General features: G+C 48.9%; 3 protein-coding genes across 4 annotated transcripts in view; 2 read left to right on the top strand and 1 right to left on the bottom strand.

The window, feature by feature from the left end:
• Positions 1-27,944, top strand: part of LOC308492226 (uncharacterized protein) — a gene marked incomplete at its 5' end in the record, with an annotated part of 73,647 nt that overhangs the window by 13,100 nt on the left and 32,603 nt on the right. Inside the window, one exon of one of the 2 annotated variants that reach the window (XM_081036932.1) lies at positions 17,115-17,250. The exons of the other annotated variant lie outside the window; for it this stretch is intronic. Of the gene's footprint in view, positions 1-17,114; positions 17,251-27,944 lie in introns of those variants that run through there. 2 annotated transcript variants of the gene reach the window in all.
• On the bottom strand, positions 49-27,944 carry ALDH2 (aldehyde dehydrogenase 2 family member). The gene is made up of 13 exons (XM_081036920.1): positions 27,727-27,944; positions 17,101-17,205; positions 15,851-15,991; positions 14,680-14,759; positions 12,488-12,599; positions 11,846-11,974; positions 11,304-11,417; positions 9,200-9,302; positions 8,474-8,658; positions 5,964-6,128; positions 4,107-4,264; positions 2,581-2,695; positions 49-486 (listed from the first exon to the last, which is right to left on the bottom strand). Exons 1-13 carry the CDS (start codon positions 27,850-27,852, stop codon positions 454-456), a joined length of 1,566 nt encoding a protein of 521 aa, XP_080893046.1. The 5' UTR covers positions 27,853-27,944; the 3' UTR covers positions 49-453.
• The window catches only part of BRAP (BRCA1 associated protein), a 91,781-nt gene continuing 81,052 nt past the window's right edge, over positions 17,216-27,944 (top strand). The window contains exon 1 of the mRNA XM_081036917.1: positions 17,216-17,391. Coding sequence (XP_080893043.1) covers positions 17,274-17,391 — 118 coding nt within the window. The 5' untranslated portion in view covers positions 17,216-17,273. The remainder of the gene's footprint in view (positions 17,392-27,944) is intronic.

Below are 27,944 nucleotides of genomic sequence, written 5' to 3'. Positions count from 1 at the left end.
CACAGAGGACAACCTACCTATTGAGATAAAAAAGAACTACCCAAAAAGTGAAGAACAGCACTGTTTTTTAATGAGTTTTAGTCCAGAATACAAAGCAAGGTGCTAGCTGTGGCCTCAAAGTGAATACAATAGGAAACAATGGCTTTTTCTTCTCTTATGAGGGCGAGTTACAAAAGTGTATCAGATGGACGGGATGAGACATTTAAGTCTGTTTTTGAAAAATCACAAGAATATACTGGAAATATTATTGCAGTTTCAAATGCTTCCCATATTCCCTTTACCCCACCCCCTCCCAACAGGAAGTCAAATTCTGGGACCTTCCTGATCCAAGAGATTTTGTGGGAGAATTTCTCTTTTCAGACTTTGAGAGAGCAAGAGTCATTTTTCTTGATTCTGTTGCTAATGTCACTGAGCTTTGTCCCACTGGGTAAGTCAGGAAGCCGGCATGGTTCTTTACGAGTTCTTCTGAGGAACTTTCATTGTGACCTGGAAGAGGGGTGCAGAGAAGCTGGTAAATCTTCATGCCACTGTGAGCTCGCTATAGGCAGCACCTCCAGCAGGGTGCTGCCCCAGAATGAGAATGAGCAGAGGGCTTTCCTTCCCTCCTGTACCTTGATGGCCACGCAGCCAATCCCAGCAACCGCCAGGGCATCACACTCTGCTTCCCTTAACCCATTTTTGAATGTCAAGGGATATTTGGGGGGACAGGGGGTTCTTACTGGCATCCAGTGGGGAGACGTCAGGGATGCTGCTCAACAATCCTACACTGCACAGGATAGCCGCCCACAACAAAGAATTACCCCACCCCAAATGTCAATATGCCAAGGTTGGGAGACCCTGACCTAGATCCATGTTCTCTTCCAAAAGAATCAAAGCAAGGGACAAAATAATGTGCTGAATCTCATAGGTGTCTCAATGTGTTAAGTAGGAGAGAGTCCAGATTCAGAAGGATTTAGGCTTGAATCCCAGCTTTCCCCACTAGTGGGCAAGTACCTCCCCTCTATGTGCCTCATCCGTAAAATGGGATAACAACAATATCTTCTTTGTGGGGTTGCTGTGAGCATTAAATGAAGTCACAAACATAAGAGATTCTAGCACAGACTGACACAAAGTAAGCCCTCAGTAAAAAAGAGTTTAAAAGAAGAAATGTTCTCATCAGTCCCCCTTGCAAACCTGACTGCTCTTCTGAAAAATCCCTCTTTTTGCTAGTGTTGTCGCTTGAGTTCCAAAGCTCACATTACAGGAATCTTTATCACAAGCATGAAGCAGTGCTTGGCACAGTGCGGGTGCCGGGCGGACGAATCAGGTCCTGCCACCTCTGTCCTCAAAAGCTTTCTACAGTTCTCCCAGCATCTCAATTCCCAAGGCCTCCCGTGTCCACAGCGTGGTCCACTTGGCTTCCCTCACGAATCACCTCAACTCTAGCCTCCTCTTTTCAGGCTCTCCCACAGCCCCCTAGTCCATCCTTAGATACTGCAATTCTCAGGCTCAGTCCTAGCTCTCCCTGTCCCCTCCCTCCACACCCAATAATGTCCATAACCATCATTTTGATGAAGTTATAGGCCCATGAAATCTTAATGTGAACTTCAAGTCTGGGTCTCGCCTCGTGTATAGATGGGGAAATTGTCCCCAAACAAGCAAACATGTGTATTTTATTCCATTGAGTCCCTAAGGACAGGTGTGTCTTAGTCATTTATTCTTAGCCTCACCCCTGTCGTGCTGCACGAAGACCACTGTTTGCCTTCGCTCCCCTGCTCCCCGCCCTCTGCTGGTCTGCTTGCCCTGGGCCTTCTCCATTCCTGGGAAGGCCCAACTTGCCCATCTCTCTTTTCTTTGAATACCCCTTGTGGGTATGTTTCCCAGTTAAACTGTAATTAGTGTTCATTGTAGAGAGAAAATCATTTTCACTTTAGTGTCTGTCTTTCCTGTCTTCTTGATATTTGTAAATAAAGATATCTAAGTTTCTATATATGTGCATAAACAGTTTTTAAATTGGCTTTATAATGCATATATTACTTTGCTACTTTTTTACTTTAAAGGATGAGCATTTTCCATATCAAATAGTCTACAAAAATATTTTAATGGCTATTAGTACTCTATGATTTAGGTGTTCCACAATTTACTGAACATTTAGGTTACATCTGATTTGTCCCTCCTAGAGAATTCTGTGATGACATTTATGGAAATAAGGCTTGCTTTGTATTTCTGATTAGTTCTTCAGGCTATATTCCCGTCACTGAAATTGCAAAATCAATGAGCATGGATTTGGGTTTATTTATGGCTTTGATCATCCACTGACTCATAACTGGATTTTATTAGAAGCTTTAGCTCGCTGCTTCAACCTACGGGGATCTTTCCTTCGTCTCAGGTTTTATAGAACTTGGCGTCTAACCAAGCCCAGCAGCAAAAGACTGTGTGGGAGAGTGACGGCCAAGTAAGTCTCCAGTTATCTGTCACAAGACAGAGCACAGACTGGGTCTCTACCCTCTTCTGTAGCTTCTTTGGCTTAAAGTAAGAAACTAGTAATAAACACTGATGGACTCTCGCGGCGCGGAAGGCTGAGGAAGTGCCCAGACTCACGGTTTTGACTTCAGTGTACGCCTGCAGACCATACTCGCCCAGCTCCCGGCCATTCCCAGACAACTTGTAGCCACCAAATGGCGACTGGGCCCCAAACACGTTATAGCAGTTGACCCTACAATTTGAAACAAGATTTCAGAAGTAACTGTTGGGGGTTATGTATCATTCATACCCCTTAGACCTCTCATATTACTCTCAAGTTTTGTTGACAAAAAATGGATGGGAAGAACCATGATAATCAGCAGCCCTGTAGGAGTCGAAAGCAAGCCGTCTTTGTCCTTCATGATGTGGTCACAGAGAGATATCAATAACAGGGTGCGCCATGTCGTAGAGCCCCTTTTTAATGAATTATTTTTGCTAATTAGATGCTAGCCTATTTTTTGCAATTTGTAAAAACTGTTAAATTTCAATTGAATTTAAAACTCACCATTTTAAGGTGTACAATTCAGTATTTTATAGCATATTTACAATGTTGTCCAAACCATTGATTAATTCCAGAATATTTCTGGAGTTATCAATTACAGAAATATTAATTCCAGAATATTAGTTAATATTTCTAGACATACTAATTGATATTTCTATTAATAATTAATAAATTAATAGATATTTGATAAATATTAATATTTCTAGAAATATTAATTCTAGAATATTTCTAACACCCGAAAAGAAACCCTGTACCCAATAAGCAGTCACTCCCCGTTCCCCCTCACCCAGCTCCTGGCAACCAATAACCTACCTTCTGACTCTATGGATTCACCTATTCTGTACGCTTCCTATATATGGCCTGCTGAGTCTGCCTTCTTTCACTTAGTGTCATATTTTCAAGTGACATCTACGTATGCTGTAGCATGTGTCAGTACTTCATTGCTGCTTATGGCCAAATAACAGTTCATTGCATGGCTAGACCCTATTAGGTTTATCTGTTCATCTGTTGATGGACATTTAGGTTGTTTCCACCTTTTGGCTGTTGTGCATAATCTGCTGTGAACATGCAGGTACGCTGTTTTGTGAGGGCATATACCTAGCTATATACCTAGGAGTGGCATTGCTGGGTCCTATGGTGACTCCGTGTTTAGCTTACTGAGGAACTACCAGACTGTTTTTCACAGTGGCTGCACCATTTTACATTCCCACCAGCAACATGCGAGCGTTCCAATCTCTCCACACGCTCACGAACACTTGATGTTTTCCGTATTTTAAAATTACAGCCACCCTAATGGGTGTGAAGTAGGTGCTAAGCTTTGAAGACCAGGTGTCAGCCCTTAGCCCTCGTCACAGAAGGTGAGGAACCCGGGGGCATCCACCCACTTGCCCAAGAACAGCTGCATGGGCATATGCACTGGAGGGAAATTGAATCTCCTGGAGGAGAGGGGGCGGGGAAGCTCTCATCTGTCCGCTGTACCACACCCTGAGCCCGGAGGAACTGAGCCCAGTACTCCAAACTCTGGGACGTGAGCACTGATCGCCACAGACCCTGGCTCTGGGGATCCCTTCCTGGGCGTGAGGGGCTGCTCGGAGGCTCTTACCACACGGTACCAGCCTGCAGCGCTTGGGACAGATAATTTGCTTTGTCCAAGTCCTTTGTGAAGACAGCTGCGGCCAGCCCATATTTGGAATTGTTGGCTCTCCCAACGACTTCCTCTATGGTCTTGAACTTCAGGATCTGCATCACTGGCCCAAAGATCTGGGGTGAGAGAGCAGAGTGGGAGGGCAAGGCAGACACGGAACCACCTGCTATCCAGCTTTCACAGTGCTGAGCAGACGACTCCAGAGGTGGTAACGAGCCCTAGCCATCCCCTAACGCTTCCAGAGGAGACGCCAGCTCCCAAGCTCACTGAAACACAAAGGGAAGGAAGCTGAGGGGATCGGTGACGTTCTGTGTGCTTTATACACCGTGTCTTCTTTTCTAAACAACCCTGCAATGTAGGCGTTGCTGGCATGTTACACGTAGATTTAGTATCAAAACATTTAAGTCAGTCACTCAGCAAGGCACACACTAGATACTAAAGAAACAACTATAACACGATACAGTCTCTGCTCTCAAGACATTGCAGTTTACCTTGTAGTTTCCCTGCCCTATTCTTGGAATGAGCCATTTCTTCAAGGAATCCTGGTTCCTTTCAGTGAGGAATGGGATTTAGAAACCAAGATGTGGGGGCTAAGTATACTTATTGCTGTTGGGGTCTGGCTGTTCTCAGCCCTCTCGGGGGACAGACTGTAAGTGATCATAATGTACTTATCATGTGATTAGAATGTGACCATTAGAAGCAGTGTAATGAGTAGTGGGAGCCCAAGGAGCCACCTGCCGGCCTGAGCGGTGGGTATCTGGGAAGTCCTCACAGAAGTGACAGTCGCGCTGTGACACAGGAGCAGAAACTGGCCAAACCAGAGTAGGGATGAGGAGCAGGGACGGGGAAACAGTTCCAGGCACAAGCATGCCCGGTGCCCATTCTCCTTAAGTCCCGAAGGAAATGAGGACTTCTTAAAGAAATGGCTGATGCCAGGGCTGGGAAGTGTCAATACGGAGGCAGAAGCAACGTGCCAAGAGCTCATTGTGATTGCAGCAAGGGCCGTGAGGCAGGGCCTCGTGCACTCTGGGCACTAGCAGAGCAGTGACACCCCCCCAACCCTTCCAGAAAATTCATATTTGTAATTTCAAAACAAAGCATCAAAGTATTCATGACGGGGAAAGACGCAGAACTCTGTTGGACTTTCTTACCCTGATTTTGCATTTTAGTATTATTTTACTTTGAATTATACATGAAAGGGGGAGAGACTATAATATTTCCCCTGATATGGCCACTGTAGGGCTGAATCCAACTGGGGGAAGTAGAGTGAGGGCAGAGAACGCATTTTGGATACCCCTGGCCCTCCAGTGTCTGCAGAGTAGGCACTCGATAATATTTGTGAAATGAATGAATGAATGCACAGAGCTGCTGCTCTGCATTCACAGTGAATGCTAAGGGGAAGTCACGTGAGGAAGTCAGCCCTTCGGGCTCGTACAATGTCCTGCTTATATGAAGACCATGAAAAGGCTGGGCAGTGTCGTTCCTTGATTCCTGGTTTGCAGGGACCAGAACTCAGTGGGCCTGTAGTCTGTGCCAGGGAATGTGGAAGTTCTCCCCAACAGTGGGTGGGTAGCCAGCCATAGAGGCTGAAGAGGACAGTGACAAGATCATATGTGAATTGTAAATATTAGGTGGGTACAAAAGTAATTGCGGTTTTGGCAATTATTTTTAACCTTTCAAATCGCAATTACTTTTGCACCAACCTAATTTGTCCTAGGCACAGAGCCATGAGGTTGGGTCACAGTGTCAGGATGCTGGACTGAACTGTCCCCTTCTCCTACGAACATTCCCCAGAGCTGCAGGCCGCGGGCTGACCTCCTCCTTAGCGATGGTCATGCTGTCTTGCACGCCTCCAAACACAGTGGGCTGGATGAAGTAGCCACGGTCAGCAGCCGCCCCTCCACCACACAGCAGCTTCGCCCCCTCCTCCTTCCCAGATTTGATATAGCCGAGGATCTTCTTAAACTGAGTTTCGTCCACCTGCGGGAGAAGGAGCCCAGAGTTACAGAGATGCTAGAGCCAGACCTCTCCTAGCTTCAGGCTTTGAACCATACTGGCATGGAGACTACTGGGAAATGGGCCACGGTCATGAATAAGCAAGATTTGGAAGAGGAAATCCAAAGGGCCAATAAACCTAAGAAAAACAGTTTAACCAAAACCTCATTAGCCCTCAGAGAAATGCACAGCAAAAGCATTGTTTTTATTTTTCAACCATGAGATTACTGAAACTTTAAAATAGTAAGGAAACACATCAATAAGGGTATGTTGAATACACTGTAATCTTCATACACTTTTAGAAGGACTAATAAATACATTTTACATCAATTATATCTCAGCTTTAAAAAAGAAGGACTGTAAGCTGGTACATGTCATCTGGCAAGTAGTCTGTTAGTACCAGTCAAAAAATAAAACGCTCCCACCCTTTGACCCAGCTATTTAACTTCTAGAAATTTATTCTACATATGACAAAGGGACCTGAACAAGGATATTCACTGGGGAATACTTTGTAAAAGCAAAAAACAGAAACAATTCTACGTATACATTAGTAGAGGGGAAAGTAAATATAATTATGATACATCCATATATTGTGTTCACTGATAACAGATCTGTGAAATGACTGGCTTAGAAAGCCTAAGATACTCTATAAAGAAGGGGGGAAGTTTATAAAATAATATGTATGACATAACCCTCTTTTTGTTAAACATGCAAAAACTTTTGTATATGTGTAAGTGTGTGTGACCGCATGTGTGGGATTGTATGTGTGGTTACCTATGGGGAATGGCCATGGAAGCAAGGGATAGGTCTCATATTTTACTTTAAATACTTTCTTATCAAATTTTTATACAAATTTCTATTACCTTAATAATTAAATAGCCATAAACCACAAAGGAAAACAAGAGAGAGAAAGAGAAGCTGGGATTCACAGAAGCACTATTTACAATAGTCAAAGAGTAGAAACCATCCAAGGGTCCATCAACAGATGAGTACATAAAGAAAATGTGGTACATCCATTCAATGGATTATTTATTCAGGCATAAAAAGGAATAAGCTATCAAGTCATGAAAAGACATGGAGGAACCTTAGACACACACCGTCAAGTAAAAGGAGCCAATCTGGGGGGGGGGGGGCGGGGAACAATCTGACAAGGTTACATACTGTATGATTCCAACTACATGACACTGTGGAAAGGACAAAACTATAGAAAGTAAAAAGATCAGTGGTTGCCAGGTGTTGGAGGGGGAAGGAGGGGAGAGATGAATAGGTAGGGCATGGGATTTTTAGGGCAGTAAAGCTCTTCTGTATGAGGGTGGACACATGTCTTTTATACATTTATCAAAACCCATAAAATATGCAACATCAAAGGTGAACCCTAAGGTAAACTGTAGGCTTACATTAATAATAATGTATCCATATTGGTTCATCAATTATAACCAATGTACCACACTAATGCAAGCTGTTAACAGCGGGAAATGGCAGGGGCGGGGGAGGTGGGGAGTATATGGGAACTCTATAGTTTCTACTCATTTTTCTGTAAACTAAACTGTTCTTAAAAAAATAAGGTCTATTAATTAAAAAAAAATGCCTTGCCCAGCTCTGAGGCCTGGGGAGTGGACACCCGCAGTGCAGCCACCCATAGGAGGATGGAGCCTCCAGAGAGGCTCTGGTGGGCCCCAAAAGTAGGCTCAGGGCCACACGGGCAGGGACTTGAGGAACTGGGAGCTTCCCAGAACCCCCGGACTCCTTGTCCCGCAGAGCAGGTGGCTGGAGGCGGCCAGCGGGGGGCACTGTGGAGAGTGAGTCCAGGGCAGGCTGGGTCTAAGGAAAGGTTTATTGAGTAAAATGAATACATGCTCGTGGTAAAAAGAAATTTTTTTCTTTAAATCAAATCGTTCTGAAGAGTATAAGTGAAATAAAGCCCCTCCACTCTTCATGCCACGCCCTCCACCTCACTCCCCAGAGATAACCACGGTTAACAGATCCACGTGTGTCCTCCTGGTAGGTGCATTTCTATGGGTGGCCAAAGTCCAGGAAACAAGCATTCCCCTTTGCACAGACACTCCTAGTATTTACTATGTATATGTAATTTACAAAGTGCTTTCCATCATTGATTTCCACTTCACAGCCACCTTGTGAGTTAGGAAGGGTGGGCGTTCAGGATGAGAGAATGACAGCTCAGAGAGGGCATGTGGCTTCCCAGGGACACATAGCTGGTACAGGGCAGAACCAAGATGTGAATCCACTCCTGCCTGACTCCGAAGTCAAGGCCCTTTCTGCTCTTCCACGTGGGTTCTGGATACCCAGACCCACCTAATCTGCCGGCTTACCTGTGGTCCCTGCTCGGTCTTGCCATCAAAGGGGTTGCCAACCACCCGAGACTTGGCCCGGGTGACGCTCCGCTCCACAAACTCGGTGTAAACATCCTCCTGCACAAAGACCCGGGAGCCCGCACAGCAGCACTGGCCCTGGTTGAAGAACAGGGCTAAGTGGGCCTGCTCCACGGCCCAGTCCACTGGAGAGGCAGAAAGATGACCGTCAGGAGAGCGGGACGACCCTGGCGTAGCGGCTGCCTACCCGCTTCACCCCTTCACACCACCAGCAGCACGGAGCCTGGAGGGTGCCAGACCGTGTGCCAGCACAAGAGACCCCATCCCTCCCTCCTGTGAGTGTGGAGACTGAATGGCAGGCAGAGACGAAGAACAGATGTCATAACGCACAGTGGGAGTAGAGTCAAGGGCGGCTGGAGGGCCGACCCTGCTGGCCTGTTTGTGGGGGTCCGGGAAGGCTCCCCCAGAGAGAACAACTCTGGGTGTCCCTCAGCAGGGCCAGCAAGCAGGATGTGATGAAGGAAAAGTAGTCTGGTCTGAGAGAAAGCCTGAGGCACGGTGGGAAAACCAAGCAGCTCAGCGAAGAGAAGAGAGGAGGGGAGAGGCCCGGGCATGCGGCCGGAGGGACAGAAATCGGTCTGACAGACAAGGACTGCACGAGGGAGGGGCCTGTGCACCCTGCCAGTGGCTGCCTTCCGTGCCAGCCACCTCTCTCCGAAAACTTACTATCAGCATCTGACATGATGATGTTAGGGCTCTTCCCCCCCAGCTCCAGGGTCACTTTCTTGAGGTTACTGCTCCCCGCAGCAATCTGGATTTGGTGGCCAACCTGTAGGGAAGCAGCAACACAGACAAGCTCTCGGTGGGGAGAGAAAGAACCAAGGTCTCTCACAGGCACAGAAAAAGACCCCCAACTCAAGGAACTAGCTGGATCACAAGAGGCCTGAAGAACGTCACCCAATCTGGCCACTCACAATCACTGTCACTGCCCCACCCCTCGGAGCTCCTAGGATGACAATGACAAGAACACGAGTGGCTTCCGTCTACTAAGCACTGCCTAAGTACCAGACACTGTGCTAAGTACTTTGTGTGCATTAAATCCAATCCTCACAGTGAGCTCAGAAGTAGGGGCAACTCTGTTCCTTGACTTAGAAGTATGGGAGCTCAGAGTGGTCAAGTCACTTGCCCAAAGTTACACAGCTGGTAAATGTGGAATCAGAATTCACACTCTGACAGCCCTAGTCCAGCACCGGTTCAGACCCTTTATCCTGAGTCCTTCCCACGATGTTTTGAATATGGTCCCCTGCACACAGCACACTCCACGAGGGCAGAGTTGGGGTGCCTCTCACCTCCATATTCTCAGAGCCTGGCACAAAGCCACCCCATACTTACTTATTTATTTATTTATTTAAAGCGGATCTATTCTCTATGACTGTTTTTTTTTTTGTTTTTTTAAGATTTTTCTTGGGGAAAGGGAACAGGACTTTATTGGGGAATATTGTGTACTTCCAGGATTTTTTCCAAGTCAAGTTGTTGTCCTTTCAATCCTAGTTATGGAGGGCGCAGTTCAGCTTCAGGACCAGTTACCATTGTTAGTTACAGGGGGCGCAGCCCACCATCCCTTGGGGGAGTCGGGGAGTTGAACTGGCAACCTTGTGATTGAGAGCTCACTGGTCCATGTGGGAATCGAACCGGCAACCTTCAATATTAAGAGCACGGAGCTCCAACCGCCTGAGCCACTGGGCCGGCCCTGTACTTATTTATTGAATAAACACAGGAAACCATCCCCGCGGTGAGATTCTCAACGTCCCCTTGAGGCATTAATTTAGGTGGTGACTAAGCAAAAGAAAGAACCCAGGCCGGACCACATTATCAGGGCCACTGATCTGCCCCGCTGGAACCCGGGTCACTGCGGACAGACTGAATGCGTGAAGGGGTCTTTATCTCAGGGGGCACTGTTTAAAGATGACACTCATTACGCTATTCATGCTCAGAGTGGTCAATGCAATGAAACCGTCCAGGAATTCAGGAGTAGGAAAAAGCCACCTCTTCAAGAGGAATCGTGTCCCTACTTTCAGGAATCACAGGCATCTTCTGTCTTTGTCTCTCCAGGACCTGGCATGGAGCAGCATAATCGTGGCCCTCACTTACTCATTCACTCACTTACTCTGGGCTACGCCTCTGCCCATTCATGAGCCTGATCTCACGCCAACCCTGTGAAGTGAATGTGGTTATGCCCTCCCCATGGGCAGCAGGAGGCTTCAGGAGGCTACGTGACTTGCCCAAGGTTGCACAGCTAGTAAGTGCTGCTGAAACCCTTAGTTTGACTCCAAAGCCCACTGTCTTCCCCACTACACCGTACAGTCTCCACTGCATAGATACTGCCATCATCATTTTCAAGACAATGAACAGAGCCCCAAGGACATTCAGTGAATCACCCCATGACATAATGGCAAGGCCGGAATTTGAACTCGTGTCTTTCCGAAGCTCACCCTCGCTCTTTAACCTCCAGGGCAGGGCTGGTCAAGGAGCCCAAAAAGGCTGAGGTGCTTTGACCTTGGGCAGCTGATCAGCTCTGGGTTTTAAGAAGTCCAGACAGTCTGGCTTCTTTATTCCACATGGCTTGCCAGTCCCCCAACAACAGCTGGAGTGTCAGCCTACGAAGGGCTCAACTCTGCACAGTCACTCCTGGCACACACACTCAGAGGCAATACAGGGACAGACACCCCCACACGCAGCACCCAGAGGCTAATATCCAACGCATTGTCCCCAGGACAGTGGGTCCTTGAGCTAGACACAGCACAAGCTTGAGGTCCTGGGGACACCTTACCTCAGTGGAGCCTGTGAAGGCCACTTTGTCCACATCCTCGTGGGAGGCGATGGCAGCCCCAGCCGTGGGGCCAAATCCAGGAACAATGTTGACCACGCCAGGGGGGAAGCCAGCCTGTGTACAAACAGCCAGGGGACACTGAGCATCATTCTCCCGCTCCCAAGGGCCTAGAAAGAGGGCTACACATCCCTTCCCAGAGAGGCGAAGGCAGTCTTCCCCGGACACAGGTGAGCAGCAGCAGTCCCATGGGGCACCACTCAGGGATTGTAAATGGTACAGCAAGGAACTCCTTCCCCAGAGTTCCTGTGGCTGTTGCCCTGCCGCCATGGTATTCATTGAGAACAATTTTCATTCTTCAAAGGGGTCTTAAAAATGAAGCCCAAGGAAGAAAAGAGGTAAGAGGAGGCCTCTCTGGCTGAAGTGTGATGGGGGCACCTAGCACCTGCTCTACAAACACCCCCCTCACCTTGGGGCCCCTCCAGAACGCCTTTAGAGCAAGCCTGTACAAAGGCAGTTAGAGGTCAGGATGGCCAGCCACGCACCTCCTTAATCAGGTTGGCCACATAGAGGCCGGTGAGTGGAGTCTGCTCGGCCACCTTCATCACAACCACGTTTCCAGTCGCCAAGGCCGGGCCCAGTTTCCACGCTTGCATCAAGAGTGGAAAGTTCCACTGCAAAAAACAACAGCCACTCCAAAAATCCAAGCCACAGAAAGTGGTTCCCCGGAGACTAGACGCAGCAGCAACTTCTCAGAACCCCTGTGTTCCCCCCACAACTCAATCGTAAGGTTAAGACAAATGGCAAGTTTAAGACAAATAGCAGGTGGTGGATGAAATAAGTGACTCATATTCACAAGTCCTTTACTGTATGAAGCACCACACTCAGCCCTCACATTCAATCCTCCCTCCTGCCTTAGGCCAGGTTCTGTTCACTTCCACTTTTCAGATAAGGAAAACCAGGCTGAGGGGGACAGTGGCTTGTCCAAGGTCACAGAGTTCATGAGTGGCAGGGCTGGGACCTGAACCCAGGTTGGCTCTGTCGGAGCCCATTTTCTCAGCCCCTAGCCAGGCCACCTTCCAGCGTCAGCCCACAGACTCACCTGTGCAACGAGCCTATGGGAAATGGCGGCATCTCAAGGCACCCCTTATAAGCCTTCATTTATTTATGACGAGGTTACCACTCACCGGGATGATCTGCCCACACACCCCCACAGGCTCATGGCGGGTGTAGCTGAAGAAGTCCCCGTCGATGGGGATGGTTTTCCCATGGTACTTATCAGCCCAGCCAGCATAATAACTGAAAAAACAAAAGATCAAGCTTAATCAATGACTGTCAGGGACCCCTATACACCCTGGCAGAAAGAGAAGACTCAAACTGTCCAATGGGGTATTTCTCATCATGGTCTTTGCTCTTGGCTTGTTCCCAGAAAGAATTAACTTCTAAGGTCACAATAATCCACTCTAGGGAACTAACCTCAGAATCTCAGAATCACCAAATTCCAAGTGCCCACTTCCGACCAACTCAAACCGGCTCTGGAGTGATGCCCAGGAATTGCTATTTTTAATAAACATCCAGATTTATTCAACTGTGACTGTTGTAGCAGCCCAGCACCATAGGTTAGATATGAGAACCATGGACTGGACCCAGTGACCAGAACAAAAACATCAAAGAGCTGGTAACTTCCTACGTGCAGAGCACTGTTCTAAGACTGAGAGAACAGGCGTCAGAAAAACAAATCATCACCTCGTAAAGCTTATTACCTAGACACACAGGGACACAATGACAGAGAAGCATAGGAAATTAGAGCTGGAGAGAAAAGCACAGCATGTATTTATAGTATGTGACGGTGACGTTTTCAGGGAAGTAGGAAAACTGAAAGACGGGGGAAAGATGAAATATGCAGGGTAAAAGAAAGATTTCTGAAATGAGTGTCTGGCACAGTTAGCCTGAGACCAAAGTTGACCTGGGTTTGCACATGGGCTTGTGACCCCGGGGAAAAAAACAGCCAGAGTTGCCAACTGTACAAGTTAAGGCATCACTGTTCCCTTCCTCCCAGGTCTGTATTACATGTGTTCTGCACGCGCCAGAATAGTTACTGAATCTGCACAGAGGCACACTGCTAAAACTCAGGACGGGGTGGGGATCTGCCCTGGCTCTCACCAGGCTGCTTTCTCGGGGGCGTCCTTACAGAGCGAGGATCTCGCTCTTGGCACTGTTGACATTTGGGGCTGGACGATTCTTTATGGGGGGGGCTGTCCTGTGCAGTCAGCAGCATCCCGGGCCTCTGCCCGCTACATGCCAGTAGCACCCCTCCTCACCCAGTGGTGACAACCAAAAATGTCCCCAGACATTGCCCACTGTCCCCTGGGTGACATAACTGTCCTGGATGAGAACCCCTCTTATGTTGTCCCACCCCTACTTTTCTGGTACAGCTTCTCCTCCACCTCTGTCATGTGGTCACAGGGGAGCAGCCACTATGTGCCAATGATGTATCCATCCGGGCCACAGCTGGTCAGACTCAAGGCCAGCCAGGTGGGGTCCCTCCTCCAGGAATGTGGCAGCAGGACTAAGGGACTGCAGCTTAGTCTGGCTGTGCTCACACATACACAAGCAAGTCCGGGTATGGGCAGCCAGGTTCCAACACGCACACTGGCCCTGCCGGAGGCTGCAGGTAGTCGAGGGAAGACCAAAGTGAGGGGTGGGAGTGGGGGCGGGGCAGCGGGGAGCTTCAGTGGCCTGGATGTCACAGCCCTGACTCTGTGTTGCCCAAGTCAGGCTGAGTCTGTTACTGGCCGCCAAGGAGCTCCGACAAAGCTCTCATTCCTCACCTTGTATTTCCTGGTCCTTAAAATGTTTATGATCAAACTAATCCAAAGCTGGCGAGAAGAAAGAATACAGTTTAGAGCAGAGACAGATGAAATGGAGAATGGAAAAACAATAGAATCAACAAAACCGAAAGTCGGTTCTTTGAAAACATTCACAAAATCGACAAACCTTCAGCTAGACTAAAGAAAAAAGGGAGAAAACACAACACAAATAATCAGAAAGGAAAGTGGGCGCATGATGACAGACCTCCCAGAGGTGAAAAGGATTGTAAGAGAATACTATGGATGCCTGTAGCCAACAAATTAGATAACCTAGATGATATGGACAAATCCAACACTTAGATTACCAAAACTGACTCCAGAAGCAAGAGAAACCATGTATGACGAAATCACAATTTTGGCAATGAGGGATTTTCCCATGGGATGGAGTCTGATAGAACATGTTTCTCTGAGTCCTGGGATCCTTCTACATTCTTCTCTGTCTGCTTCCCAGCAATACTCCCTCGCCTTTAGCACAGCCAGAGCAGAGAGCAGGAAGCCTGAGTCCTCACCGGAGACATTTGAGGACCATGTTCAAATCCGTCAGGTAGGCCATGATGTAAGGCTTGCCATTATCCAGAGTCTCCAAAGCCTGAGAAAAGAGAAAAAGATCAGCACAGACAAGCGGTGCAAGAAGGAATCACAGCCACGGGGTGACCCGCAGCCCAGAGGCTCAGCAAGGACTGAGGGGGGCTGGTGCGCCCGATTGCCTGCTGCATTTCTGGGCCATTGCCCCTCCCTCTCCAAAGGTGGGGAGAATGAGGAGGCGATGGGAGGAATGATGCCACCAACTTCTCCTTCAGTCATTTCACAAACACACTTTGGAGTTTTTGCTCTTACGCCAGATCCAGGTGCTGGCAACAGAGACAAGCGAGGAGCTTACAGAGCAAAGAGCCAGTGAATAAAGAAGTGAATCATCAAATCTCAAGTGTTGAGAGTGCTAGAAAGGAGAAGGCCACGCTGTTCCACCTAGTCCGAGAAACTGCAGCTGGAGAAGCACCCTTTAGGCTACAACCTGAAGGACATTGAGAAGGTGACGAGGCAAAGGGCAAAGCACAAGTGACGGTGAAGGGAAGAGCATCTCAGGCAGAGCGAACAGCGTGTGCAAAGGCCCCGGTGCTCGGAGAAGCTTGGCAGTCAAGAAGCTGAGGGAAGGCAGATGAGCCGCGTATGTGAGGGCCACCGCCCAGCATGAGTTGGGAGATGGAACCAGACCAGGCAGCGCCTTACATGCCATGGTAAGGAAACAGGACATTATCCTAAGGATACAAGACGCCATGAAGGCTTCAGAGTGGAACACTGTGCTATAATTCACTTCCAGAAGGTTCACGCTGGCTGCTCTATGCAGAATGCATTGGGGAGAAGAGAGGGTATTCCCCCCTGGTTGCTTCTACCTCTGGCAGCCAAGGAGAAGGCCCACGACAGAGGAGGCTCCAGGAGGGTGTCCATCCCTGGGGGTCTCTCCTGGGAAGCTCCCCAGTCTCCTTTCTTAGCCAAACCCACTGTATCACAGGAGAGGCCGAGAGGCTCCTCTGGAGTTGGTGAAGCGGCATACCCAAAGGTGTCCAGCCTATGCCATCTGACCAGTTACTTGTCAGCACTGTGGCCCCTTCCTGGCTGTCCCCGGGACGCTCTGAACCCACGCGCTACGTGAGATGAGCAGGAAGGGGGCTGAGCACTCACCGCCAGGTAGGTCCGGTCCCGCTCGATTAGGTCGGCCAGGCGATTCAGCAGCCGGCCCCTTTCCGACGCGTCCATGCGGCGCCAGGGAGAGCCCAGCTGGAAGGCAGCCCGCGCAGCCTTTACTGCCCTGTCCACGTCTTCCTGGAAAACACCAGCCGCGGCAGCTCAGGCCTTCTCAACAGCAGCCACCTCCAAAGACCACCGGCCCGCGGCCACGCGCACCCACCGCCAGGGGCTTCAGTCAATGCCTGCGGGAACCTGCCCTCCTGTGGTCCTTCCCCACCTCAAGGGATCCGCCGGGGCGCTTCCCTCTCCTCTTCAGAAGTCACAGAATGAAAGAGTATCCTGACAGGATCCATCACTGTATCTTCATTTCAAACCGCCACCCCCCAAAGAGTATTGGAGGGAGGGGCACTCTGCGTCAGTGCTCCAAATTTGACCATTCCCCCCTCTTCCTAAGAAAGCAAGCCCTGCGAACTTAACCATTCCTTCTTAGACGACAGGCAGTCTCCAAAAATGCAGATTTACCCACCCTCTCTCTCCTTGGGGAAGCAGTAAAATCAACCCAGCCAGCACTTTTCATGTAGGGAGCTGTGTGTCAGGAGTTGGGGAGCCGGTTTTCACTAATATTAAACACACTTACCATCAGACTGCCCTATAATTATGCCAGAAAAGTATTCACATTTGCTTCAAGGAAGCAAGGCCTCTTTCACACATGAATGTGGAATACTGTCTTAAAGCAGAGGGCAGGAGCCATTCTTGAATTATTTTTAATGACTTTTCTATTTTAAAAAATGAAATATTTTCACAAAAAGTCTAATTTTAAAATGTTAAAATTACTATTACTATTGAATTACTACAGGTATATATAACTCAAACAAAATACACTACCCACACCAGAGCCAGTTCTCAGGAGACCCAAATTCTAGTCAACGAGATTTCCATCTAGCTGTGCACCTCCCTCCTGGTCTGGAGAGATTGGATTTGATGTTCTCGAATTCAGTTCCAAGTCTACCATCCACAACTGTGTGAATTAGTAAACATACGTACAGTCTAGCACCTTTGTCTGCAAGGAAGAGACGTTGTGGATTCATTTACTCGAAAATTTTAATTGACATTTTTAGTTACAAAAGGAATATACACACAGTAAAGTTTGAACCATACAAAAACATACAAAGTGAAAAATGAAACTACCCTTGCCCACCCCCACCCTGCTCAGCCCTGCCCCGAGGGAAGTCACCGGTTCTCACCTTGTCCCCTTCAGCTACCTGGCAGATGACTTCCCCGGTGGATGGATTAACAGTGGGGAACGTTTTCTTGCTGACAGCGTCGTGCCACTCATTGTTTATGAAGATCTACAACAAGAAGGCAGAAAGTTCTCAGAACCAGCTCTCAGCCCCAAACTGACCATCAGTGATGTAAAATGGAAACAAATCAGAAAGAACAGATACGAATTAGCTTCAGTGATGCGGCCTCAAAGTTAAGACCACAGGCCTCGGAGACAATTGCGCTGGAGTGCCCTCTCTGCCCACTGACCTTGGGTAAGTCATTTGACCTTTTAGTGCCTTGTTTTGATCTGAAAAATGAAGAGGGCGTTTCTACCTTATCAGTTGTCTCTATGGATTGCTGCGTAAACATCATTTCAAACTTGGTGCTTAAAATGATTTAGTATTCTCTCTCACAGTTGTGTCCATTGATTGGGCTCAGCCAGGCAGGGCTCACCTGGGCTCGCTCATGTGGTGCAAAGTGAGGGCACAGGGGCTGGATGTGCAAGGTGGCTCCTCCACATGTCTGGCACCACCTGGCTTCTTAGGCTTCCTGACTGGCGGTGGATTCGGGCTAGTGCCACTTCTCACACGAGGGCTGGCTTCCCCAGAAAGAGTATTCCAAGAGACCCAGGCAGAAGTGAAAAGCTTCTTCAGGTCTAGCTTCAGAAGTCACTTGGCCTCATTTCTGACACCAAATTCCATTGGTCAGAGTGAGTCACAGGCCCCATGCAGATTCCTAGGGAGGGGAGAGGGCCTCCACCTTGCCCTGGGAAGAACAGCCATCTTTCCTCCAGCACACAAGTGCACTGGAGGACCGAGCTATTCTCTTGTCCACTCAGCAGACATGCAGTGGACTCCTGCAGTGGGCCAGGCACAGCTCTAGGGTTAAGGAAACCAAACTCAGTACGGTCCTTTCTCTCATGGAGCTGGCATTCTGGTGGGCACAGAAAATAAAGAAGGAACCAAATACACAAGGCAATCTCAGATTGCCATGGTGCAAAAGAGAAAAACAGGATCCAGAGTGAGCACTAAAGGGAATAAAGCTACGGAGCATTAGCTAGGATGATGGGGGAGGAGCTGACCTTTGACTTGGACCCTGAATGATGGAAAAGAGCCACCAAACAAAGCCCAGAGCTTAGCTCATGCCGGGGCCTGTGACATCAGGGCCAGCAGCGCCCAGGGAGGGCTGGCCCGGCTCAGGGGTCCAGAGCAGGGTTTGAGACAAGAATCCAGAGGAATCCAGGCACTTCTGCTCCTAGTTTTGTCACATGGGGCAAGGCATTTCACCTCCCCATGCCTTCGTTTCCTCACCTATAAAGTGGGAATCACCACAGTAGCCCCTTATGAAGGGGCAGGTCACAGCTCCAACGGCTGGGGCCGAGCTTTGCATGGAGTGAGTGTGGGATGGTGACAGGGCAAGGGCAGCCATCACAGCAGAATCCGCAGCTGTGTACCTACAGTAAAAGGCTCTTGGCATCGGGCAGGGGGATATAGGTCGACATCAGTCAGATTCTTTGGAAATAAGTTTGTGTAGTTTCATATTAGCTGGCTGATCATTAATGTTGAAGAACATGAAGCCTTTGTTTCTTCCTGCAGGAGGGGTAGGAGGGCTGGGAAGTGGGTGATGTGTAGTTTTCAGTGTGGGGAACAGGTGTGGCACAAAGAGTGCAGCCGTGAAGCTAGGGCACCTGAGTTCAAGTTGGATTGGCCAGGCCAAGCCCCGCACACGTGCTCCCTCCCCTCTGGGACAATCAGCTTCCTCTTCCTCCTGGTGAAAGTGGAGAAGAAGGAAGCTCAGGGCAGGCAGAGCTAACACCCAGGGAGGAGGACGGAGAAGGGCTTGGCACAGGCTCTGCCACCATTTGAGAGCATCTGTTCCCCTTGCCACCCTGGGGGCAGGCCCGTGTTTCACAGCCTCACACCCACCGCTTCCTGAGGAGAGGTCAGGCGCCGTGGGTGGGAGCGAGTCGGCTGGTCTCGCGTGGTCCCAGCTTCACAGTGGACTTACAGCTCTGCTGCAGGTTGCATTTTGAGTTTTTATTCTGGATGCTGTAAAAAGCACCAGCCCCTAAGCCAGACGGACCTGGGTTCAAATCCCAAGTCTACCCCCCAGAGGCCGTGACGCTGGGCCAGTCTCTGGGGATGATACGTCTAGGGCTGATGTGAGGATGAAATGCAACATGGGGTATAAAGTTCCTGGTCCCGGACCCCACACACAGTGGGTCCCACCACTGCCGTCACTGCAGCCTCACGCTAGATGTCGTAGCTGTCAGGTGGAATGTTTCTAAGAGCTTGGGCCATGTAGCTCTGTGTATCTCTTCATGTGTTGGTCTCTGCACAGCAGCATACTAAGTAATTTTGTCCTGAAAAAGTTTCAATTGCTCTTTTGCAAAGATCAGGAAGGATGAAGCATAGAGCTGGGTCAGTCTGGCTAAATTCCCCCCGTCCTAACCCCGTCCTCTCTGGGCAGGGCCACCCTGCCCCATAGACTGGAGCTCTGGGAAGCTGGCACCCTGACATCGGTCTGCTTTTCACGGCCCTGAACTTGCTAAGTCAGTCTCCGTTGTAGAATTTGCAACAATCCGTCCTCCCTCCTAACTGATAAAATAATCCTGGATTTTGCAGGAACCTGGAATCTTCCTTCTGTTCCAAGTTCCATTTTCCTCCTCCTACAGCCAGACTTCAGTGGTCTCCCCTCCCTCCATCCAGGAAATCAGGGAGGAGCTGCTCACTGAGCTTCTTCAGAAGTTCTGCTTCAAGTGAGGAGTTTCACAGGACCTTCTCTTGAATAATCACGTGGGCAGACTCCAGGCCAATGCTTCTTAACCTCCTGCCCCAAACCCAAAGCTTGGCTTATGTAACATGCTTCACTCAGTCACCCTGGGGGGAGGGGCGTTCCTCCCAGCTCACACTTCACTTTTACAGTTTCATCCTAGCTACCTTAGTAGTTGACGCTTTGAATCTGCACTGTTGGCAAAACTCATAGAGCTCTTCCATCAAAATGCTCTATTTGCTGTATGTTTTAATAGAAACATCTCTTTGGGCTTTGTAAAAGTTGGATTCACTCTTCCACACAGTTAAGTTTTAACTGAGTGCCGTTGCCACGTCAGACACTCAGTAAACTGTGAAGTCATGGCTCCTGAGCTCAAGCCCTGGCGAGGGCGGACTCTGTCAACAAGGAAACCCACGAAGAGAGAGGAGCAGAAACACAGGCAAACAGTGAGGAACAGACCTCAGGGTCAGACGGGCGCCAGAGGGGGACCCGAGGGAGAGCTTGGGGCCTGAAGGAACCAAAAGGGCCCCCGTGGCTGCAGGGTGAGGGTGAGGGGAGAGCAGACGGGATCCTGGATGTGTGCGCTGGTGCTGGGTCCTGCAGGAAACCGGCAGATATGGGGTGTGTCCATTCTAAGTGGGGATCATGGACTTCTATCTCGCAACTCGCTTTTCTCAGTAGCAGTTTATCTTGCACGTTACTGCACAGGCGGACCTGCCTCATTATTTTAAGCAGCAACAGCATTCCTCAATACAAACCAGACCACAGGTGATTTAACCATTTCCTACAAAAACACTTTTAGGACGAGTTTTCACTATTCCCTACAGTGCTGCTGCAGCAAACATCCTTGAACGTCCATCTTTGCAAATTCGGGGCAGATTATAGTGTAAAAATTAGAATAGCTGAGTTAGAGAATAACGTGATCCCTGGCTGCCTCCAGTGTTTTGTTTTCCAGGCCGGGGTGGAGGACTGCAAATGGAAACGTGGGGAATTGGAAAGTGGCTTAGAAGCTGGGGCAGAGACAGCAGAGCTGGGAGCAGGGCTGCAGGACCCCGACCAAACGATATTCCGATGCCACCTCCACCCTATGGCAATGGACAGTTATTTTCTGCCCAAAGGCCCCACTAAAAGGTGAAATGACATTCAGTAGCTCCAATTTAAGAAGTCAGGATACACACTCTCGGGAAAGATTTTAGTTCCAGCTTTGATGCACGAATGAATTACTAGGAAATCTACATCCATGGAATATGTTATTTTGCCCAAGAGTGAGTGAGGAGATGCTGTGGTTTTCTACCCTGGAGTGATTCCTGCTGGCATTGGCTTTTTCAGGGCCAGTGAGGGAGCTTATGTCTAATAGAAAGCAGATGCTATCTTTTGTGCTAAAGGTTCCCAAAGAGAAAAGTTCAGACTGTTACACACATTCACACTTTCCCTCACAATCATCCAGGAAGCTGGGGTTAGGTTGGGATTAAAGCCAAGGGCAGTCACCTCCCCCAGACTTGCTGGAAACATTCTGGCACCTGACCCATCGCCTCCCCATTCCCCACACCCTTTCGTTTTGCATTCCTGGATTTTCACCTCTTCCAAGATGGGAGGGTTGGTTCTACTGTGGACTGTTTGCCAGCCAGGCACGGTTTCAGTTTGTCAATGTCCCTATGGGTTCAGCGTCTAACAGCCTCTGTCGTGCTGCAATCTCTTCCCTTGGCCAACTTTAGCATTCCCTGCATGTCCCCACGTTCCCATTCACATTAACTCCCAAATTCTTTGCAAAAAGGCCCTTTTGAGTGGAAATACTGGGTTCCTAGTCCTTGCTCCGGGACCACAAATTGTAAAGATAGTTTCATAAATGGCAACTATTTGTTAAGACAGGATTGTAATGGTAGCACTATTTATCTTCTGTTTTGAGATTTGGATCTCTGGTGTAACTTGATTTAACAAGTGCAATTGAGCTTGGGACTTTCCGAAAGCTTTCTTTTCTTTCTTTGCCTCATAATGATTCTGTTTGCTGTACATTTACGATGCAGGCCAGTTTCAGTGTTTCTATTTACTCCGGCCCAGTGCTGGCCCTGTGACTTGGGAGAGGTTTTGCCTCTGTCTGGGATCCACTCTGGGCCCCAACTTAAATCTACATAACATGTGCAAAGGTTGCAATAACCTGCTTAACTGCACCTTCCCCCACCCCGACGGACTAAGCCCAACTCCATAGAAAATTCCACTACAGGCTGAAGAGATTTACATCCTGGTTGGAAAATATAAAACTTGAGACCAAACAAAGATGACGCAGTAGTTTCTAGTTTCTAGATTCCACCCAGCCGACCCTTCTCTTTAATAAGTCTTCCTTCTGTATTTCGACCTGACTCATGAAATCCTTCACGGCCCGCGAGCACGCGGCCACGACCGCATTCATGTCCTCAGTAAATATCTACTAAGCAACAATCCCATCCCCATCTGGATGGAGGTGCTGCGGATGCAGATGTGTGAACACGTTACGGCTCCGGCCTCCTGATTTCGAACACCGATCCCACTGTCCCTGAAGTATGTACATCCTTTTCTGACCACAGGGCCTGGTCATGAGGCAACATGTGGCTAAGGGCATGCGTGTCAGAGCTGGACAGAGCTAAATTTAAACCCTGGTATGTGAACGTGACCTCCTGGAGCCCTGGTTTCCTCGTCTGCAAGGTGGGATCCATTTACAGAGTTGCTGGTAGGGTGCAAGGTGCAAATGTAGGTACAAGTCTTCAGCACAGGACCCAAGAGATCGTAACTGACCAGCAGTGTGGTTCTTGGATCAGGGGATACCTGGGCATGTCCACAAGACACACATCTGGTCCCAACTTGACCGGAAGACCGCAAACATTCTTACAGCCCAGCCAGGCACCTGTAACTCAGTGTGTTCCCACAGATTCTGGGCGGGCAGGAGGTATTTAATGGCACTTGTGTTGTTAGAAGTAACCAAGGTGAGGCCAGTGAAATCCTCAGATTCTCTATGATTTCTACACAGGATCTTAAAATTTCTAAACAAGCAATAAAAACGGGCAGATATTTTGGGATGGGAATACCATGATTCCCTGAAAATAAGACCGGGTCTTATATTAATTTTTGCTCCAAAAGGCTCATTAGGGCTTAGGTTCAAGGGATGTCATCCTGAAAAATCATGCTAGGGCTTATTTTCCGGTTCGGTCTTATTTTCAGGGAAACACAGTATTTCTGTAAGATGCTCAGGAGGAAAACAAGAAAAATCAAATCCCTATTTTATACGTATTAATGGCTAGCATTGTTTATCTGCAAGGGTGGGATATCAGAGGGCTGTCACTTTCTTTTTTTCTTTTCATATTTGAGTACAGGCTACTCATTTTTACTAAAGCAGAAAATTTAAATAAGGCAAAGGCCCCTTTCATGGCTACCCACAGCAGATTCCCAGTACAGCCCTGCCCAGGGGCTGCCTCCCTCACCCCAGGGAACCTTTCCCTTCCAGAACATTTGCATACATTTCACATGGAGATATGTCTATCCACATTCAACAAGAAGTCTGTTTTGGGGTAGTTTTAATTAGTTTCAAATCACTCCCCCTCCCCCAAACATTGTTTCTGAGCTCCATTCATCCTGCTCCAGCTAATTCATTGCAACTACTGCATGTATACAATTAATTATTCCTTCCTATAACTGTAACATACGATGTTCCTCTGTTTCTCCATAGAGAGCAAGCTGGCTTATTTCCTCGTTTTTTACTAGTACAAACCAGTGGCAACCAGTGCTTGCCTGTGTATATTTCCAGTGAGTCTCTACCTCACAGACTTCTGTAATGCTTGAGGTTTTTTTGTACTGAGGATATATTACTGTTGGGATCAGAAAATTGTATACAGGGAGATCCTTTCTTAATTTCCTTTTTGTCAGTTCTCGCTGTAGTTCCTGAAAGTTGTGGTCAAGAGGCTAAGAATAAAATTAACCCCAAATTTAGTTCAACTTCACCACAACCTAGCTCACACCTTCAGGAAGCAAATCACAACTACAACAGCCCCCACATCAAGCAAAGGTATGTCACCATGATCTTCTAAGCTCAGTAGCATCACCATCATCCCAGCTGTTATTTCAGGCTGCAGTAAATATGGAGGTACCAGTGCTATGAGCCAGGCACTTGCTAAGGGCTGTACAAGGATGACCCCACAGCAACCTTATAATGTAGATGAGGTTTTCACCCATTCTACAGATGTGGCAGTTGAGGTGCAGAGTTAAGTAATTGTACCCCTCTTCCCTGCCTTAGTTTTCTCCACAGCACTGCTCTCCTTGCGCCAGATTTTGTTTCATTATTTGTTTGTCTGTCTCTACCTTCCAGGACACAAGCTTCCCATGGCAGGGATCTTGTCTGTTTTGTATATTGGAACTGGGGGTGCTGAGGAAATGTCTGTTGAATGAATGAACCCACCCAATTTGATATTCGCAAATGTCAGGCAGTCTGAGCCCAGAGTGCAAAATAGTATCTAACAATATTCTCATCTTCATTATTACATCAACCAACATGGATTAATGAAGTTGAAGTTGAAATGGTAGCCACACCCCACAGAGGGATTTCTCTGCTGAAACCAGTCCCTTGGGGTTTCCTTTGAATTGTCTTTCCAGATGTTAATTAATGACTCTCTAAGTCAGGGAAGGAGAAAAGAATGAAAAATGAAAATCGGTTTCTTTGACAGAGGTGTGCCCCTGAATCCCACCAGGGATGACCAATGTTGATCTTCAGGAAGGCCGGCCATCGTCAGCTCCCCACACCGGTCCCTGCTGGTGAGTGGGGGAGAACTCTCCCTGGGTTAGGGAGTTAACTCAACCAAGATGTTTACCCTTCCCTGCGTCCCCAACCAGGCCAAGTGGAGGCAAGCGGACTCCTGCAAGGTGTACCGAACCACCCCACTTATTTTCTTTTGGGTTGAGAAATAGAGGTGGGAAGCAGAAGACCTACTGCCTGTGGCTACCTGCCTCCATCCAGGTGAGATTTAACAAACCTGAAGTGCAACATTCCCCATAAAGCTCAAAACCTCTCAAATGCCCTCAGAAGAAAACCCAGCCAGCACCTGCAAAAGCAGCTTCAGAGCCTATCAGAATAGCTCCTTTGGGGAAGCTCCAGACTTTAGCCTCCAAAAGAGTTCATTGAACTTCAAGGAACCGATAACTGCCAGGGAAACATTCGGCTGTATGATCAACTTCGTACACAGAGCCCCTGGTAAGAGGCTCAGAAGTTTAGGATTAGGCCTTGGAATTCTTGCCATCAGGATGTGCAAAACGCGACACTGCAAACAGCCCAAGGAGCTTTCAGAGGAGCCAGGTCCAGCATGGTGGAAGGCTCTGCAGTCCCAGGGAAGAATAAATAAGACATGCAAGTATGAACTGAGAAAGATAATGCAGATACATTGTTCAGTGAGACCGAGTTGCAGAGCAGTAAGTGCGAGGACCTCATTTATGTAAAAAAAAAAAAAATCTGGTGCACACTCCCTCACTCCCACATACGCACACACACTCACAAATGCAGAGAAAAGGTCTGCAAGGTCACAAACGTATCTGCTAACAGTTCTCTTGGAGGAATGCAATGGGCTATGTGTAAAGTTTTACAGTACTCTCTGCATTGTTATACAGTGAGCACATGTTATTTTTATGATCTCAAAAAATCTGATAAAGGAGGCCGGGCCGGTGGCTCAGGTGGTTGGAGCTCCATGCGCTTAATGCCAAGGTCACCGGTTCGATTCCCCCATGAGCCAGTGAGCTGCACCCTCTACAGCTACAATTGTGAACAACAGCTCTCCCTAGAGCTGGGCTGCTGTGAGCAGCCAGAGATTGGTGTGTGCTGCCGCCATGAGCAGCTGATGGCCAGCGTGAGTGGCCGGCGGCCAGCGTGAGTGGCCGGCAGCCAGCGTGAGTGGCCGGCAGCCAGTGTGAGTGGCCGGCAGTCGGCGAGAGCTGCCGTGAGCTGCTATGAGCGGCTGACCGACGACTAGCTACCGACTGCCTCAGCCGGGGGAGCTCAAGGCTCGTAATACCAGCGTGGGCCAGGGAGCTGTGTCCTACACAACTAGACTGAGAAACAACGGCTTGAACCGGAGGAGGGGACAGGAAGGGAGGCAGAAGAAAGGGAGAAAAAAAATTCTAAAAATAAAATCTGATAAAGAAAAGCAGTCTCAGGGAGATTTCACTCTGCTCCCCCAATTTACATTCCAGGAATAAATCTGGAGTACAGGCCTGTGTGTACATTTGGACCTCACCTCCATTGCCTTACTTCTATGTGACCACAAAGGAGGCAGATCTGAATTAGATCCCGTGGCCACAAGGGCCGGGGATGCTGACACTTGTCCCCTGAGGATATTTCTCGGCTTGATCTTTTTGATGTTGAAGTCTGCCAAGCATGAACAACTCCTGAAGCAGCCTACCAGGGGAGGCACAGTTACTGCACTTGTGTTATACAAAGGACATTTTATCTTTTGTTTTGATTGTCTCGAAAATGACCATTTGTCACATCCCTTCAAGTCACACCAGTGTGCCTTTACCCATCACGTGTACAGATTTGCAGCCAAACTGTGGGCCAGACAAGCAGGTCCCCCTATGAAAGTAGTCACCTGGGGGCTGGCTCTCCAGCATCCTAAGTCAGCAGGAACCCGTTTCTTCCCACCCAGAGTTGCCAGGAGCACCTCGGAATGTTCCAGTTGAGGGCTTCCTCTTGGGAATCTGGATAAGAACCTCAACTTGGTGACTGACTTCAGTCTTCAGGCAACTCACTCAACCTCTTGGTAACTCGGTCTCTTCATTTGTAAGATGGAGACACTCACAGTGCCTACCTCAAGAGGCTGGTGTAAGGATTAAACAGCAAAACAGGTAAAGGCTCTGAATGGTCCGAGGTGCCAAAGCTGAGCACAAGACTAAAACGCTGCTCTTTCTGGGGCGGGGTGGGTGAGGCCCGGTGCTGACAAAAGGCATCACCCTCCCCACTTCACAGAAGAAACTGAAGCTCAGAGAAGGGCGGCATCTGCAGTAGTCGCACAAACAAAACAAACTCTTTCGTAACCAATTTCCTTCTCTAAATTCCAGTACTTTGCCCAAACCCAAAGATCAAAAGAGAAAGTATTACAAAGTCTTGGCTGAACAAGAGATCGACCCCTGAGAATCAGTGTTATCCTGGAAAGCCCCTGCTTTGTTTGCTCAAAACCAGCTCCTTGGAAGGCAGCTCCTTGGGGGATTGGACGGGAGGTGAAGGTCCCCCATCCTTTTCCAGTTGCCAGCAGTGAAAGCAGCTGGGAGCGCCTAGTGGCCTTGTTTTCTCCCTTTGCGAACTGGTGAACTTTAGCTGAAAAGAACCGCTCCTTTCCTTGTTTTTCCTTCTGGAATTCCTTGGACAAGGGCATGAGTCGAGGGGGAAAGATATGGCCAAAGCAAAGGCTGAAAAGTTCCTGTAAAGAGGGTTTTGCAAAGACGTCGTTTGGGTGGGTGATGGTGAAGGCTCTACGCTGACACGGGCAACCAAGAGGCTCGAAAGCCGAGGACTATCGGGCAGGAGGAAGCGGGGGCGAGAATGGAGCCTCCAAGAGGTGGCGCTGCAAAACGGGAGGCGGCGGTCGGACGAAAATCAATAAACGTACAAAGTCCCAGCTGCATAAAGGAACGCGGGCTGTCAGAGAGAGACGACCAAGGGGCCGAAATGCTCCCAGGAAGGGAAGCGAAGGTGTGCGCAAAGACCAACTGCGGCAAATTCCTCCAATCCCAACTGGGTAAACTGAGGCCTGGGGCCTTCCCACCCAGCAGGCTCCGTACCCGGGAGAAAACAAAGCGCCGGAGGGCCTGGGCCCGGCCGGCTGCCTCACCTTGTTGTAAAAGACCTCGGGCTGCGGGTTGGGGGCCGGCACAGCATGGGCGGCGGCAGCCGACAGCAGGCGGCGGCTCAGGCGGGGCCCGAGGCCGGCGGCGGCGAGCGCAGCGGCGCGCCACATGCTGCAGTGAGAGCCGCGGTGCGGGCGGCGCGGGCCGAGTGTGCGGGCGGCGCGGGCCCCCGGGGATCACTGCGCCCGCGACCTCCCCCCGC

Source organism: Rhinolophus hipposideros, assembly GCF_964194185.1.
Source record: "Rhinolophus hipposideros genome assembly, chromosome: 24".
Taxonomy (NCBI): Eukaryota; Metazoa; Chordata; class Mammalia; order Chiroptera; family Rhinolophidae; genus Rhinolophus; species Rhinolophus hipposideros.
This window is presented reverse-complemented; position numbering and strand designations above follow the sequence as displayed.

Coding starts and splice junctions, on each gene's coding strand:
- ALDH2 (XM_081036920.1), bottom strand. CDS start 27,852: ATGTGGCGCGCCGCTGCGCTCGCCGCCGCCGGCCTCGGGCCCCGCCTG. Junction 11,975..12,487: donor TGTGTGGGCAGATCATCCCG/GTGAGTGGTAAC, acceptor TGTTTTTTGCAG/TGGAACTTTCCACTCTTGAT. Junction 2,696..4,106: donor CTGCAGGCTGGTACCGTGTG/GTAAGAGCCTCC, acceptor TTCAAATTGTAG/GGTCAACTGCTATAACGTGT.